The following is a 16,953-nucleotide window of genomic DNA, read 5'->3' on the forward strand; positions in this document are numbered from 1 at the left end:
ATATACTTGGAAATCCTAACAAAGGACCATGGTTTTTTTCCCTCGGTGCTAGCTTTGGAAAGCCATACCATGCTCCCTCAATGAGCTATTGTTGCTGCATAGTGGTTCATATGATTATTATCTCTTTTTAAAATCAGTTCCATTATTCTCAGTGATGACACAGAGAATTCTGTTCTCTTCCATTTATACCAGTACAAAAGTTTGGTGTGGAGGTGGAGAGTTATTGTTCTTTATTTCCTCAGGACCATGCTCTCAGTGATCCATTCTTCAAAATTAAATTAATTTTTAAAAAACCAACTTCCTCAGGCAATAAGTAAAATTAATAAAGTGCCATTCTGATCAAAATGTCTGGATCTCTTCCTTCCAGATTCACAAGATGCATTCATTCTTGGACTACATCATGGGTGGTTGCCAAATACAGTTCACAGTAAGTGTTTTTAAGTGATTTTTCAGTGGACAGATGGAAACCTTTTACAATGCTGAATATTTATTATATATGTGTGTGTTTACATATCTCAATAAACACCAAGTAGCATTTTTCCATACATCATGTACTGTATTCATATAAGAAAGAGAATGTGAAAAATTCCTAGATTTGTATCTATCATCTTTTATTCAAAAGGCATGTTTTATCTGTTAGAACCTTTATGAATTGGTGATCTTCTTGTATGTAGCTAAAACCGGATAGCAAATAAATAAATAAATAAATAAATAAATAAATAAATATGGCTATAAGCCACTGACATTCATACAGACAACAACCAAATAGTATACCTAGTGAAGTCATATGCAAAAATAAACAATACAGTTTCCCCTCAGTGTCCACTAGGCTTTGGTTCCAGGATGTCTATGTCTTGTTATATACAGTGGCATAGTAAAATGATGTCCCTTATATAAAATTGCAAAATCAAAGTTTGCCTTTTAGAATTTTTAAAAAATATGTTTTAGAACCATGGTTGGTTGAAGATATGGACACAGAATCTGTGGACATGGAGGGCCAACTGTAATATTTTATCAGTCTTTATGTATTTATCATTTGTGTACATGTACAACAGTGGTGGGCACACTCCAGAAATCAAAGCAATGCCAGCTGTGTTCACATCTCAATTTTGATTTAGTACAAATGCACTGGGAGAGTCAAGATGTGCCTCAGTGTTCCTCTTTTTCTGCTGAGAGGAAAGGTACTCTTTTTCTGATGATGGGAACAAAAATAGTATGGGGGGGGGGACTTGCCACTCCTGATCTAGAGTCTTAGTTTTGTTATTGGAATTTTGTTCAAACTAGAAATGCTTGAAAATTCATTCAGTATCTGTTGTATTGCAAACTGGTACTGTTTTGCACTTTCTTACCGAAAGTGAAAATCAGACTGTATTTACCTTTCTGATTTTGAACTTCCCTGATTTTTTCAAAGCAGTTTGACCTATAAAAATATGCATAAAATGTAAAATTTTCTGTAAAATGCATATTTTCTACTAAGTAATATTTAAAATACAAGTAGCTGTTTTATAGTGCATATGTATATAAAATGCATCCAGATGTTTGTGCAGATCCTCCCACTCCAATATTTGCAGAACAGTTCATATATGTAATAAAAAAAGACTGACCACATGTAAAATTGCAATGGCTTGAAAAGTGTAGGTCCCTAGATAAAAGTCATATCTTTCTATCAATCTGTAAATATTACTTTTCAGTATTGCCATACTTTCCTCAAGTGTTATAAACTGCAGGTCAGTCCTGCAAACTAAACAAAAAATGACAAGTTCTTATTCATAATTACATAACATTTCCCCTATGGTCTGTCTACTAAGGGGCTTGTTGTTTTGTGCCTTCAAGGCCTTTCTGACTTATGGTGACCCTCAGGTGACCCTATTATGGTGTTTTGTGGGGTTGAGAGTATGTGACTCGCCCAGGGTCACCCAGTTGGTTTCCATGGCAGAGCAGACCCTGGTTCCCAGAGTCATTGCCAAATGCTCAAACCACTACACCATGTTGGATTAACCCTGTTCAAAATGTTTAATCATCATACACAAGAAAAGCTTGAGGAAGCAAGCTTGTTTTCTGCTGCTCCAGAAAACAGGGCCTCGAACAGTGGATGCAAGCTAAAGGAAAAGAGATTCCAGCTCAACATTAGGAGGAACTTCCTGACAGTAAGGGCTGTTCGACAGTGGAACACACTCCTCCTTTGGAGGTCTTTAAGCAGAGGCTGGATGGTCATCTGTCAGGGGTGCTTTGATTTTGAGTTCCTGCATGGCAGAATAGGGTTGGACTGGATGGCCCTTGTGGTCTCTTCCAACTCTATGATTCTATGATTCTAAGCATATGGTTTTTCAAGATGTAATCAAGAGAATTTGTGGCCATGGAATTTCACCGTCATCAGTCATCAACCATGTTTGGGTGATTCTGCAAGGAATATTTCTGATCCATCATGCCAGAAACTACATTGATGGTAGTGGCTGGAAATGATATCCAAAAATGTATAACATCAAGCCTAGCAAAGTAACAGGCAAACAATCATCTGAGAAAATAGCACAAGGCATATAATACATGATGGCTTCTAATCCTTTGAACTTGAATCTAAACATGAAATCTTGTGCACTTGGGAGAAAGTTTCACTGAAATCTTTTGTACATATAAGTAAACAGGCTTAGACGTAGCCGCAAATCTCATGGAAACAAAATGGAACAACTTGGTCACAAATAGCTGTAAGCTACAGTCCCATGCATACTTATCTGCAATTAGGTCTAATTGAACTCACTGGAACCTACTTCTAAATATACGTGCATGGAATCACACTGTATATATTTCAATGGTGCTTTTCTTCACATGAAACCTGAAGAGATTTATGCACATTGTAAAGCAAAACAATGGGAATACAATATTAGAATCATAAAATCACAAAGTTGGAAGGAACGACAAGAGCCATGTAGTTCAGCCGCCAGCCATGCAGGAGCACACAACTAAAGCACTCCAAAAAGATGGTCATCCAACCCCTATTTAAAGATCTTCTAAAGAAGGCAAGTCAACCACCCTCCAAGGCAGTCTATTGAACTGTCAAGAGTTCAAACCAACTAAATCCTAAGGAAAACTGAAATATTCAATAAGCTCCTAGGTAGTCAACCTGAACAGCACAAAGGGATAAATTTTTATACCTAACATCAGGTGCAAGCTCCACAAGGCCTGAAAATGGAGTTGGGGAATGGGAGGGAGGGATCTAATGTAATTACATACAGATCTGCTATTTCTGCAGGCCTTTGCTTTAAAGAAAAATAAAACAGCATTGGGAATTTTGGGAAGATGCAAGTTCCAAAAAAAGCCTTGGAGGACTGTACTTTGGGCAGGTGCAGCCAAAAAGATGCCAGCATTGAAGCCTGAAATTCCAAAGAGAGGAGATCATGCCATGGAGTGGGCACCATCCCAGTCACACCCCATCTCTGTGTTGCTTACTTATAGAAATTCACAGGGTGTGGCATAGATTAAAGTATGACCACTGCATCTGCAGGACTGGTACTTGTGGTTTCATTCACCTGCATCAATAAAAAAGTTTTTTCTAGACATTCCCTAGGTTTTCCAGCACAATTCTGTTGTATACTTCTGCTGGAATTTGAACATAGAGCTACACTGGAGGACTTAGAGATTCCTAGAGCGGTATTCTCTCTAGGCATTTCTAGGTCTTCCAGTGTGATTCTTTGGTATCTTACCTTTGGAGGTCATTTCATAAAATCATAGTTGGAAGAGACCACAAGGACCATCCAGTCCAACCCCTTGCCATGTAGGAACTCATAATCAAAGCACCCCCGACAGATGGCCATCCATCTGTTTAAAGACCTCCAAAGAAGGAGACTCCATCACTCTCTGAGACAGCGTGTTCCAGTGTTGAACAGTGTCAAACAGCTCCTAATATTTATTTATTTCCATAGTAAGTCCAGGAATGTATCCCTCATGAATATGGGAGACATAATATACAGATATTATCTTGATATTCGAAGTGTCTTGAGGGGTAGTAATAGGGAAACGGTGAACAACTGTGGAAGACTAGGGGATGGCATTGGTGCCCCCAGGAAACCTTGGAAGGCAACCATCACATTACTTGCTCCCACAAAAAATAATGTTCCCCAACTTCCCAAAATATGGGAAGATATGGGAGCAGTCCCCCATATTTTGGGGCTTTCCTAGGTGCCTAGGGGCCATTTGGGAGAATTTTGAGCAAAAATAAAAATATGGATATTTATTTGAAAAATTTTGCAGAAATTTGTTTTGACCCCTGGGAGATCTAGGGGGTCTTCAGATGTGGTGGGAATGTCCTCCACATCCTCTAGTGGTCATTTTGGAATAAAACAAAATTTTGAATTTTTTGAAATATTTTTGTATGCAGCCTATGGGCCTGGTATAGGGAAAGACATTTCTGAAGGTAAATTCCATTGTTTCAGAAGTAACCGTCTGTATTAACTTTGGTGAGAATCAAACCATTATTTTGCAGAGGCTATGCACACATGGGGGGGCGGGGGGAGAAAGACTAATGACTTATTTTCTTAGCTAAGATTGAGAAAGAGAAAATGAAAAGAGGCACTACAGCTATATTTTACTGCTAGATTTCTGACAATATCCACAAAAGACAATAGCCACTGCAGCCTGGAAAGTTTGATACCGCTTAAGGGCCAACTTTTATACTGACGGGATTTCTGCAAAAACAGGTGCAGACTTCTGAAGTTATTTGTAAGTCAGCCCACTCTCTTGTTGTTTTCAAATTAATTATGTTCCTATTGAGTTCAAGCAGGGTGTAGACAATGCAATGCAGCTGTGATCTGAAAGGCCATTTGATAGGGGAGGGAGATAGATACTAAGCTTGGGTTTGTGAACAAAAAGCTGTGGTATAAGGTACCTGCTAATTTAAAGCGCTAATGAGAGCTTTTGTAATATCATGCTGTGTGTACTGAAGATGCTCTGCACATCCTTTGGAAGCACATCATTTTTTGGCTAGAAAGTATATATCAGAAAAATAAAGACAAGCATTTGGTCCTTTGAAATCCATATGTACTGACCTTGTGATCCCTTTATGGTCAGAATGCTATTTTTAAAAAGATTATAAACTGGTCCTAGATTGAGTAGGGCCATGGTGGGACATTTTATTTGTATTAACAGGTAAGAAAAAATGATTTCACAGCTTAACCTACTTCTAATGATATGGAATTTATACGTCAGATTTTGACACTGCTGTCTTCAGTATAGTCTAATAAGTGTGCAAAAGAAATGGAAGTTGGTAATTATATGGAAAGGGATCTAAAGTGAAACTAATGTGAATATGGCCAAAGACTGGAAAATACTGTCAAGTCACCAATACTTGGCTTTATGAGAAGCGACTTAAATGGCAAAGTAGGGAAATTCTGATTTTGCTTCTGCTTCATCCATTCCAATCACAGGAAAAGAAATTTATTCTATTTCCAAGGCAGGAAACCATTATTTAAAAGCCAACATAATTGGAATAAATCATATACATAAAATATACACTTTGTAGTAAAAAAATAGAGAATGGATATAGTTGTTGGCAGAATTTAAAATAAAATTACATTAGTCCTGCCCTCACCCCAAAAAACTGACAGCACTTGCAAAAATGGATCCTTACTACAAGTTTTCCTGAAGGATCATATAGAACTCAACTGTCAAGGTGCTATAGGAGGAGAATTCATCAGAAAAGAAGCACCTCAGGGAAGGCAAAGGGGCCTCAGGCAAAACCTAGCCTGACAAATGTAGGATCAACAAGGTTTATATGGCACAATGATTTCCCTTAAAATACCTGGGGTCCAGATTATTGCATTTCAGAAGACAGGATTTGATTTACCAAGAATATAGTACAAAGGTTGCCTTAGGTAGTAAATACTGGGTTGAGTTGAGCAGGCAGCAATGCCAGCTCCTATCTGTTGCACTGCTTTATGTTCTAGGCACCCTGCTTTGCACCCACAACTAGACTGCTACTAGTACCGTAGGTATGATATAGAGGTCAGCAAACTGAAGACGTTCCTCTGGATAAGAATTCTGCTCCCCCAATGAAATTTTCATTTAGTCCCAAAATTTCTGCCATCACTCTAACCTAAAACTTCAGATAAGCATTTAGAAATATCCAAACAAAAAGGACAGGTAAAGTACGGTAACCAAGGGAAGATGAACACAGCAAATTTAAGAGTTCCAAGTATGGATGATTTTCATTGTGGCACTCAGCAATGTTAGAAATGTGAGGACTGAAGGAAAATCTCATAGGGTGGCAAAATCTTAATTTAGAGGGCCCACCATTTTGCCGCCACCCAAAAATCCTGCTCTCTGGCCATCCCTCCTGTGGTAGATGCTATCTATCCTATCAGCAGTATCAAAGTAAGATTCAACTACTGCTCCATTTGGCTATTGGAGCTGGAACTTGGCCTCGGGCATCAAAATTTCTTGGGCCATTTCTATTAAAGACACAGTCAAGCCTCTTGAGCAACTGGCCCCAAACCTCCCAGCAAGATTCATAGCTCAGTGGGGATTTAGAATGTCCTAAGACCCAGTTCAACAGATCCTACTGTCTGTTTCTTCCATAAGTGTCCAGCAGATTCTCTTCTTATCCATAACTGGCAAACTCTTTCACTCTCAGTTGACAACTGCATAAGTTTCCTCTTCATGCTATTGAATTCCATTCCATCTTTTATTACTTCAGTTCATGATCTTATTCAGTTTGTTTTTTGTGTTTGTCCTGGATCACCGAGGAGAATACATGATAACACAGTCTAGTCTTCAGTGATCCACAAAACACTAAGAAGAAAAACTAAGTTTTAAAAAGTTAACTGTAACTTTTCTTCTTTTGCTGCCAGATGTTTTGCATTTACTTTGAAAATAAAAAAAGAGAGCATGGTTCACCAAAATCTGTTCCTAGCACAAATTTGAGTTTTCCTCCTGGCTCACCTTCCAGCTCTCTCTCATCTGTAAAAAAAGAAGTGAGGAACGGTTAATTGGTTTATAGGATTATTTGGGTATGGAAACTACAGTACCAATTATTAGTTTTACAGCCATCCTAATAACACTTAAGCAGTAAGAATGAAATGAATGTAGGCATCTGATACCGCCTGGAGTTTAAATTTATGTATACAATGTAGAACATTTTAATTTTGCCATGATTTTATACAAGACAGATGTGTGAACCCAAATGCACCTGAGTGTGGGGAGGATTAAATTAAGCTCTGATTGCTTAGAACTTATAATTAGACAAATGAACATTGTAATATAATTGGAAGAGACAGTGTGCTTCATTTATTTTCCTGTGCAAAGCTTTGTGGAAACAAATAGAACACAGATATTTAACTTTATTTTTGTGTATTGAGATTTGGAGACATTTGCAATTTGCTTTGACAGTTATCTCAAAATATCATGTAATGTTTTAGACAGTGCTTGGATTACTGTGGGGTCAAAGTGCTTCCCCTAAGCGGTTATCCTTAGCGACTGTATTAGAAGGGTGAGGCAGGATTTCCCCTCTCACAGTGTCTGGTTCCACATTACAGAAATAATCTGGTTTGGCACCACTTTAATTGCAATGGTTCAGGGCTATGCAATTCTGGCAAGTGTAGTTTTTTCTGGCAGCAGAGCTTTGCTGTTGCCTGAACAAACTACTCTTCCCAGAATTCCATAACATTAAGCAATGGTAATTAAAGTTACACCAAAGTGGTTTATTTCTGCAATGTGGATGCAGCCAATAACTCCCTTTCCTATTCTTTTTCCCATGTCGCTCAATGGCTACATGCTTGACTAAGAGGGCCGCTTGATCAATAGCCCTGGATTATGTTATTTAAACAGGATGCCTTTCCAGGTTCAGTGGTTGCGCCTGTTCTCTTTTCTGAAGGCATCCTTAGCTACTGTTTTTAGAAGACAAAATGGGGAGTAGGACATTGGAAGGCATCAGAGTCTTGTTGATTTTGTCAACACTTCATACCCACTTTTCCCACATAATTCAAGTAATGGTTTTAGAAATTTGGGTATAGTACAAGTATCCAGATACAGGCTGAGAAATAATATTATCTGAGGAGGACAATATGGTGCCCTGCTCCCCATCCCCACAACCCAACTCATAACCTGACTGGGCTAGCAACCGAAACTTAATTGAATATTGGCAACCAAATGGTGGCCTCCATTACATCTGAGGACTGTCTAGTTCAGGGTGCAGGGCAGGGTACAGGGCACGCACAGTTCTGTCATTCAGCACTTGCCACCACTTCTCAGAATCTGGCCACAAGATATTGGATGGCCTGGGAAGAATTTTACAAGTACAAAGCCCTTGAGCCCATCTCTCCCTTCTCAATTGATCAATATACAGAACCCAGACTGTGAGTGTTTCTACACTGCAGAATTAAAGCAGTTTAGCACCATTTTATCTGCCAAGACTCTATACTACAAAATCCTGGGGTTTGTAGTTTGGTGAGGCATTCAGCCTGATCTGTCAGAGAACTCTGCTGCCTCACCAGACTACAAATCTCAGGATTCTATAGGACAGAGACATGGCACTTGTCACATTTTGCAGTGTGGATGCACCCTGTATCATTACATAGGCAAAGAAGCCTAGCCATGTGCTAGAGAGAAACCTAAACTGCCATCTTTGAACCTGGAAGTTCTCTTCAGAGGAAATAGTGAGGTCTATTCACATTAAATGAAGACAGAGTGGTGGTGAAGAGCTTTGACCTACTTAGGCTCTAAATTCTTTTCTCTCTATTTGCAGTCCTTTTAACAGTTATCACTTTTCCTACATTATTTCGTTTTAGTTTGCTATTTTGGTGGACTTGAGTTTTAGGGTGAATTCTATTATTTCTTGCCCTCCTCTACCTCAGTTGTCTTAGGCACCCCTACTAGAAAGACAGGGAACATATGATTATTGCATATATGTTACTTTAGAGTATTTATTGCTGTTTGGCTTTTATTTTTTTATTAATTTGTAACTTGGTCTTGGTTGGTTTTTTAAATTTTTCATTGAGTTATAACTTGTGGTTTATATACAAAATAATATGTGTAATAAAGCATAATAAAACAGCAGTTGCAATGCAGTTTGCACAGGTATATGTCTACATACTAAGAGATAAAAATCTTTCATTTGTATTACACAGGTATTAAGTGCAACGCTGGCTTATAATAACTTTATCACACAAGCTATAAAAGCAAAATTCCAAGAAGCTAAAAGTGCCTTTGGCTAGTATTTATCACATGATGTCACATCTGTCCTGCTGTTGTCTTGCATCTATTCATTATTGTAGTGCACCTTTCCATTGATGTATAAAACCTGTCAATGGATTTTCAGTTTTGCTGCTATTCTATTACTGCCTTGTGTGATAGGTCCCTTCTGCTGCAATTTTGCTTCACAGGTAGTCATGTGGTGTGAGTGTGGGTGATTCGGTTCGTCTTCACCTTCCCCCTTGCAACAATCATGGCCACCAACATCATCCTGAAACCAGCTGCTATATGCACATTCACAAAGCAGATAGCTTCTGGAGGTGGTTGGCAGCCACAATTACTTATCCTCTTGTCCCAAAGCATGGGGCTGCAGTGTGAATGTGCTCACAGTTGCCCCATGCTTCAGGAGTGGAGAAGAACAGTGACCGGGGCTGCCAATACCTTCCCATTGCCAGCTGCTGTGTGCACATTCACACAGAAGCTGGCAGTTGGCATATGTGATCCCTTGTTCCCACCCTTTCTCCTGGAAGGCAGTGTTTGACAGTGCAGGAAACAGATCATGAAACCGTGGATCACCAAATCTCTATTATAAGCAAAAGTGTTATAAGAAATTGTACCAAACTGATACACGTCCATTCTGACACTAATGTGATTATTGCAGAACAACAGTCTGGTGTTAAAAAGACCAAAGACAGTGAGTTGGTTTGGGGCATGCAAGTGTCTGCAGTGTGCAACCAGCTTTTTTGGTTCACAATCTTGGGCTGCTTCCATTTAGATTTAATGCAGTTTGACATCACTTTAATTGCCATGGCTCTATCCTATGGAATCTTGGGGTTGGTAGTTTGCTGTGAAACCAGAGTTCTCTGACAGAGAAAGCTAAATAGCTCACAAAATAACAAATCTCAGAATTCCATAGTGTTAAAGAATGGCAGTTAAAGGTGTATCAAACTGCATTAATTGTGCAGTATAAATGCAGCTTCAGTTTCTGTGTGTGTCTCTGTTGCTACCAATTTTCTGACAAAGGAAGAAAAGGGTATATAGAAGAGAAGGTACATAACATAATTTATTCTCCTTTTTTTCTTTTCCAGGTAGCTATAGATTTTACAGCCTCAAATGGTGATCCTCGGAACAGCTGTTCACTCCACTACATCCATCCCTATCAGCCAAATGAATACTTGAAGGCTCTGGTAGCTGTCGGGGAGATTTGTCAAGATTATGACAGGTAAAAGATAGATACATTTGTTTCAGAGTAGCTTCTAGATGACATTCAAGTAATATGATGAAGCTAGTGGTTAGATCTTGAGAGCTGTCATACAATAGAACCTGTAGAGTTGAAAAATTTCCATGAGGTATAGCATAAATAAATGGTACACAGAATTTTTGGAAACAGCAAAATATACCTCAGTAGAGCCTCCCAAAGCCTTGTCAGGAAATTCTCAGACCTGTCCAACAAATAGAATTCAGAATTTTGGATCCCAGTATCAACCATTGCAGTGAGATCCCTAGTACAGTCATGACTTAAATCCAATTTTCTAGAGTACACATATTGACTCAGTGGAATTTACATAAGTGCTGATTTATCAAATAAATAAATAATAAAAAATAAAAACTTTTATTTATATACCGCCTTTCCGCAGTGATCAAAGCGGTTCACAATATCATCAAATACAATTGTACAATATATCAAATACAAAATACGTAAAACCGTAAGTACATATAATTAAAGAAGCATCCTTAAAATCACAAATAAGAACATTAATAACATCTGTCAGTCATAAAGAGCATCTTCCAACAAACAATAATTTCTAATGGGAATCAGAAGGATATGCTGACCAGAAAAGATGGGTCTTTAAGGCTTTCTTAAAGGCATCTAAAGAGGAACTAAGCCTTATCTCCTCCGGGAGCTTGTTCCAGTATATGGGAACTACAGATGAAAATACCCTGATTCATTTGGTCTATTGTAGTTGGGACTTTCATGTGGATTTACTGTAGCATCATGATTCCAATCAGTCACTATTCATCCTGAGAACTAGGAAAGGGTAATTTTTTAAATTACAGTTCCCAGAATTTCTCAGAGGTCACTTTGCACCGGCCTGGGCCTGAACTAGGGTTGTGCGGGGACTGAGCATTTACATGCTCAGCAACCCTACCACACATCCTGGCTGCCCTATCATGGCACATGCCCATCCATACAGGGCATACCATAGTGATGTCTGTGTGGCGCAGCACCCAAACAGTGCTGTGTGGTGTGGATATCATCATGGCAAGCGAGCATGGCCTAAAAAGAACCCGCTGCGGAGGGAGTTCTTTTTAGGCGTCCTGGAGGCCGCAACATTTGGTTGCTTTTGAGACTATTTTTTTTTTTTTTTGCACGCCTTTAAAACGTACAATGCTGAAAAATGCAGTAACTATTGCCCCTTTGCAAAGACTAGTAATAGTAACAGCGTTTGAGCAGCTGTTTGTGTCTTGATAATTAAACCAGTTTTCTTTTTGTGTTCACTGCATGTGTATGGTTAGCTTCACTGGGGAGAAACCAAAATCTCAGCAATGGCATGATTTTTTTCATAACCCTATTTGAACTGCTATTACTTAAGTGTTTCTGAATGCTAGTATCCTAGCTTGTATCTATGTGTCTCTCTGTTGTGAAGAACTGTCATTTTCCATGTGTGTGGTAGTATCTATCATACATACTAGACAGAAATATTTCTATCAAATTGACAGTGAGTACCTTGTCAGTCTGATGCTAATTATGTTTCTGGATCATTCTTGAGGAGTATACTGCTGTCTTCGATGTATTACACTACAGGGTGCAGTAATTAGCCTGCTTCAAAGGATAGCTATTTGCATAGTAATGAAACTTGCTTTCAAAGACAAGTGCAGTGGAATACTGCTAGAGTAGCGTAAATGGAACTTCTGCAGATTGGAATAAAATCCCCAGAGAAACTACTGTTAAGTATGAATCAGTAAAGGGCTTGGGTAAAAACTGATTACTATTGAGTATCTTCACCACTCCTTTGTCCATAAAATCATATGGCAATGTTTCTCATTATAGTTGTAGGAATTGTATTTCCAACTGGTAGGAAAGGTTTTTAGATTAGAACTCATGAAAAAAAAAATAATGGTTCCAAGGGGGAAGACAATACAATGCATCTTGGGTAAATTATTCTCATAACTATGCTTTTCCCAGGAATCTCTGTGCTTCCCATGTGGTGCAGTCTTCTATTTTGAACTGCTGCTCACCCTCACAGTCTAATTTCAAGATAAGAAAAGCAACAACAGAAAATCACCCATGTGACGGCTTTTAGTTTTTAACAATAAACTTTTCTATACCCATGAATATGTCTCATTAGCAGCAGCATTGATATGTTGTGTATGTGAGACTGTGTATGTATAGTAAATCTGTGTTGATCTGCTAGTTCATTGGAACCTACTCTCAAATATGTGTGCCTAGGTTTGCAGCCTTAATTGCTGTTCTCAAAGTAACAATTCTATAGTAAATTATATTAAAATATAATGGAATATTTTCTTGTGAGTGTAGTCAAATACCATATGCAGTGCAATCTTTTTACACAGAAGCTGGCTGCATAGATTTCAACTGGTCTTATTTCTGCAGCTTTATTTTTCTCCAGATACTAGTACTTTTCTCATGGAAAGAAGTAAAAAAAAAACAATGAGAAAAAGCTTTCTAAGTTGAAACAGATACAACCATTTAGAATAAGTCACTGGCTTACAAAGGACCTAAACATTGTCAATACCAAAGATTTACATTTTTAAAAAAATATTAATGAGAATTATGTGTTAACTTGTGGCCCTGTGACAATGAGTTGTCATTTTGCAGTTTGGTGATGGTAATTTTAGGACCTTCTTAAGATAGTGCCTTATTCTAAATGGTTGTATCTGCTTTAAGTTGATGCAGAATGCTTTTTACTAATTTTTGTACTACCTTCCATGAGAAAACTACTAGTGTCTGGAAAGCTGCAGTGCTGTCCTAGGAATTGTAGTTTATAGTGGCACCATAGCTCTCTGACAGAGAAGGCTAAATGTCTCACAAAACTACAGTTCCCAGGATTTCCTAGCACTGAGCCAGGGCAGTTAAAGCAGTCTCAAACTAGATTGTTTCTGCAGTGTGTTTTGGACTACAGAGAGAGAGAGAGAGAGAGAGAGAGAGAGAGAGAAAGTTTCAGAGGGCCATTTATTCTTTGCAAAGTGGGCAGGAAGGAGAGCTCAGCATGTTTTCTAAACTTTATGATTTCACTGCCTTCACACAGGCCAGGAGTCATAGACTGAGAGCAAACTCTGTTTTGCAGTTCTGATCTATGAGAGCATAACAAGCCAGGAGCCTGAGTTTGGAAGTATGCCGAGCTTTCAATTCCTGGTTTTTTTGATTGATTGATTGAAATTTTATTTATATACCGCCGTTCCTATGATCACGGCGGTTTACAAACAGAATAAGATACAATACGATACAGGTTACAAATATAATACAATACAAATCACAGTTTAAAAATCAAAATTAACAGCGAAAGTCCTTCATAAAAAACCATATACTACTATACATCATTAAAATCCATCATTAACCAATCAAGATAATAAAACAATCTAAAAATACAGTAAATAGTATACTGGAGCAAAACAGTCAGGACATGTGAGGGAAGGCTTGACGAAATAAATGAGTCTTAAGGTTTTTCTTAAATGACTCCAGGGAGGGGGCTAAGCGGAGCTCCTCAGGGAGAGTGTTCCAAGACTGCGGGGCCACCACAGAAAAAGCCCTTTGCGCAGTCACTGCGTATCTTGTCTTGGGAACACTCAAAAGTTTTTTCCCACGAGATCTGAGAGTGTGGGGCGGATTGTATGGGGAGAGGCGGTCCTCCAAGTACTCTGGGCCCAAGCCATTTAGGGCTTTATAGGTAACAACCAACACCTTGTATTGTGCCCGGAAGCGAATTGGCAGCCAGTGCAGATCTGCTAGTACAGGTGTTATGTGGCTGGCCCTGGAGCTACCAGTGACCAACCTGGCAGCCATATTTTGAACCAACTGCAGCTTCCGAGTTTGGTACAAGGGTTGCCCCATGTAGAGTGCATTACAGAAATCGAGTCGAGAGGTTACCAGTGCGTGTACTACTGTTTCAAGGTCCCCCCGGTCCAGGTAGGGACGCAGCTGGCATATCAGCCGAAGCTGATAACAAATGCTCCTAACTGTCGCATCCACCTGAGGAGTCAGGTGAAGCGAGGAGTCAAGAAGCACCCCCAAACTGCAAACTGAGTCCTTCACGGGGAGCGTGACCCTGTTCAGGACTGGTGGACAAACCTCCTTCCCAGGAACAGGAGAACCTATCACAAGTACTTCCGTTTTCTCTGGATTCAGGCTGAGTCTGTTTTCCCTCATCCAGCCCATTACCGACTCCAGACAGGCACTGAGCGGAGAGATGCCATCCCTAGTCACTGCATCAGTCAGAGACATAGAGAAGACTATTTGGGTGTCATCAGCATACGGATAACACCGCGCCCCGTGTCTCCGGATGATCTCTCCCAGCGGCTTCATGTAAATGTTGAATAGCATAGGGGACAAAATCGCTCCCTGAGGGACCCCAGATGTAAGGGCCCTCCTATCGGAGCGACAGTCCCCCAGCTCCACCATCTGGAATCTGCCTGAGAGGTAGGAACAGAACCACTGCAAAGCAGTGCCTCCGATGCCCAACTCCCCCAGGCGATCCAGAAGGATACCATGGTCGATGGTATCGAAGGCCGCAGAAATGTCCAAGAGCACTAACAGGGACATGCTACCCCTGTCCATGCCCAGACGGAGGTCATCGACTAAGGCGACCATGGCAGTCTCAACCCCAAAGCTCGCCCGGAAGCCGGTTTGAAATGGGTCCAGATAATCCGTATCTTCCAAGACCCTCTGTAGCTGGGAGGCAACCGCTCTCTCGATCACCTTCCCTAAAAATGGCAGCAGAGATACAGGCCGATAATTGTTTCGAGTTAGGGGGTCAAGGGAGGGCTTCTTTAGTAAAGGTTTTACGATGGCCGTTTTGAGATTAGATGGAAAAAGGCCCTCCCTGAAGGATGAATTGACAATACGACGCAACATTTCTGTTGTCGCTGTTCCCCCTTGAACTGCCAGCCATGAAGGACAGGGATCGAGAGAGCAGGTCGTCTTCCTAACGCTACTGAGGATCCTGTCCACATCCTCGGTACTAACAGACTCAAACTGATCCAGTACAACTGAGTCCACGGAAGCTCTGGACGCCTCTACTCTCGATTCTGAACTAATAACAGTGTCGAGATCGGCTGGTTGGTTTAGCCTCTTCCATTTACGCCATCTTTGTGGTTACCCTGCATGTTTAAGAATTCATTTAGTGAAGTTGTAGAAGCATGGATTGGTTTTTATTTTGCTTTTCCCAGACCAGCTCCTTTTAGTGCTAATCAGTAAAATTTATGGGGATGGTACTTAGATTCAGGTTTGTTAGTTCATTCATTAGTGGATACCTTTCAGAAGTTAAGTTTCAGAGTATGTGTATTCCCCATGTTCATTAATTATTCTTCTTTTAGGTAGCAGACTTGCACATTCTATCTTTATGCACTTAAAGCTCAATTATAGATACACATTTCTTCATAGTCAGCAGATAACACTTCCCCCAAGGAGCCTCTGGAGCATTTTGTATTAAAGGGGGGAGGGAGTAAAACTGACAGAGCAGTAATTAAAGAGGGTGCATATATTTAATCTTTTGGGTTGTTTTTTTAATTCTCTTGTGATCTTGTGAAAGAATCATGCCCCCAGTCACTATCTCAGTATAGTTTTTACAAAGCTCACTGAGGTGTTTCAAATATGTAACAATGAGAATCCGTCGATGGGCTAAAAAGCTACTCTCCACCATGAGGGCAGCTCCTTGAAATGTACTGCTAAGGTCTGTGGGAATTCATTTGTGTTTTTGACCTTCCAAACCAGAGGCAGGGGAATGAACATGCAGTGCTGTGCATGACCCATGTGCTTATTTCATTGTTCCAAGTGCAATCCGGCATTCTGGGAAACCCACCAACAATGGTAAAAAGAAATATTTGTATAAAATGATTGCTTACTCTTGTTCCAAAGACAAGACAAACAGACAGAAGACAAAGAGCTTCATGTGGGCAGTGGTAGCGTAGGACAAAAGTGGCAAATTTTGAGGGGCCAGACTGTCTTTCTATGCCAGCCAAATAAGCAAAGCTTGGGTATGTGATACTGTCCATGCTGGTTGGGGCTATCTAAAACCTGCTGTCCAAAACATTACTTTTCCAAGCTCTGCAAATATCCAACTCTCATCCGTACGCAAAACATTTTGTCACTATGATCTCAGTCATACCTAATAGACCAAGCAAAATGCAGGCTGAAAGATCTGCATCATGGACAATCAAAGGGGTCACTAAACCTACTTGTGTTGCCTTCTTGCAAGCCATGGAGGCTAGTGATTCCAACAGCTGTGGAGCAGTGAATCTACTCCATGTTTTAATTTGGCCATAAAAGGAGATATCCATGCTGCTGAATTTTATCTTCCAGTTCAGTGCCCTGGACAGCTCTGTGTAAACCAAGAGAACCTGCAGCGCGTTCAGTATTTCACTACACTGGAGCCGCTATCCTCCACCACTTAGAAATGCCAAATCATGCAGGAGGATGTTGAGCATCTCTCAGGCCACAAGACATAGGTGATGAGTTGAGTTTGGCCTGGTTGTAATGAGTTACACTTGCCTGATGTGGTATGTGTAACAGTGTGTGTGAAATAATCCTGTCTGCATGAA

At 40.0% G+C, this 16,953-nt stretch overlaps 1 protein-coding gene across 3 annotated transcripts in view; it reads left to right on the forward strand.

The window, feature by feature from the left end:
- LOC149309669 (copine-4) overlaps positions 1-16,953 on the forward strand; it is a 216,566-nt gene that overhangs the window by 183,162 nt on the left and 16,451 nt on the right. For all 3 annotated transcript variants that reach the window (XM_089532811.1, XM_089532813.1, XM_089532812.1), the window contains exons 10-11: positions 368-427; positions 10,266-10,399. In XM_089532811.1, the coding sequence (XP_089388937.1) occupies positions 368-427; positions 10,266-10,399 (194 nt within the window). The remainder of the gene's footprint in view (positions 1-367; positions 428-10,265; positions 10,400-16,953) is intronic.

This window comes from Sceloporus occidentalis, unplaced genomic scaffold, assembly GCF_023333645.1.
Source record: "Sceloporus occidentalis isolate IW3139 unplaced genomic scaffold, rSceOcc1.0.p SCAF_7, whole genome shotgun sequence".
In the NCBI taxonomy this organism is placed as follows: Eukaryota; Metazoa; Chordata; class Lepidosauria; order Squamata; family Phrynosomatidae; genus Sceloporus; species Sceloporus occidentalis.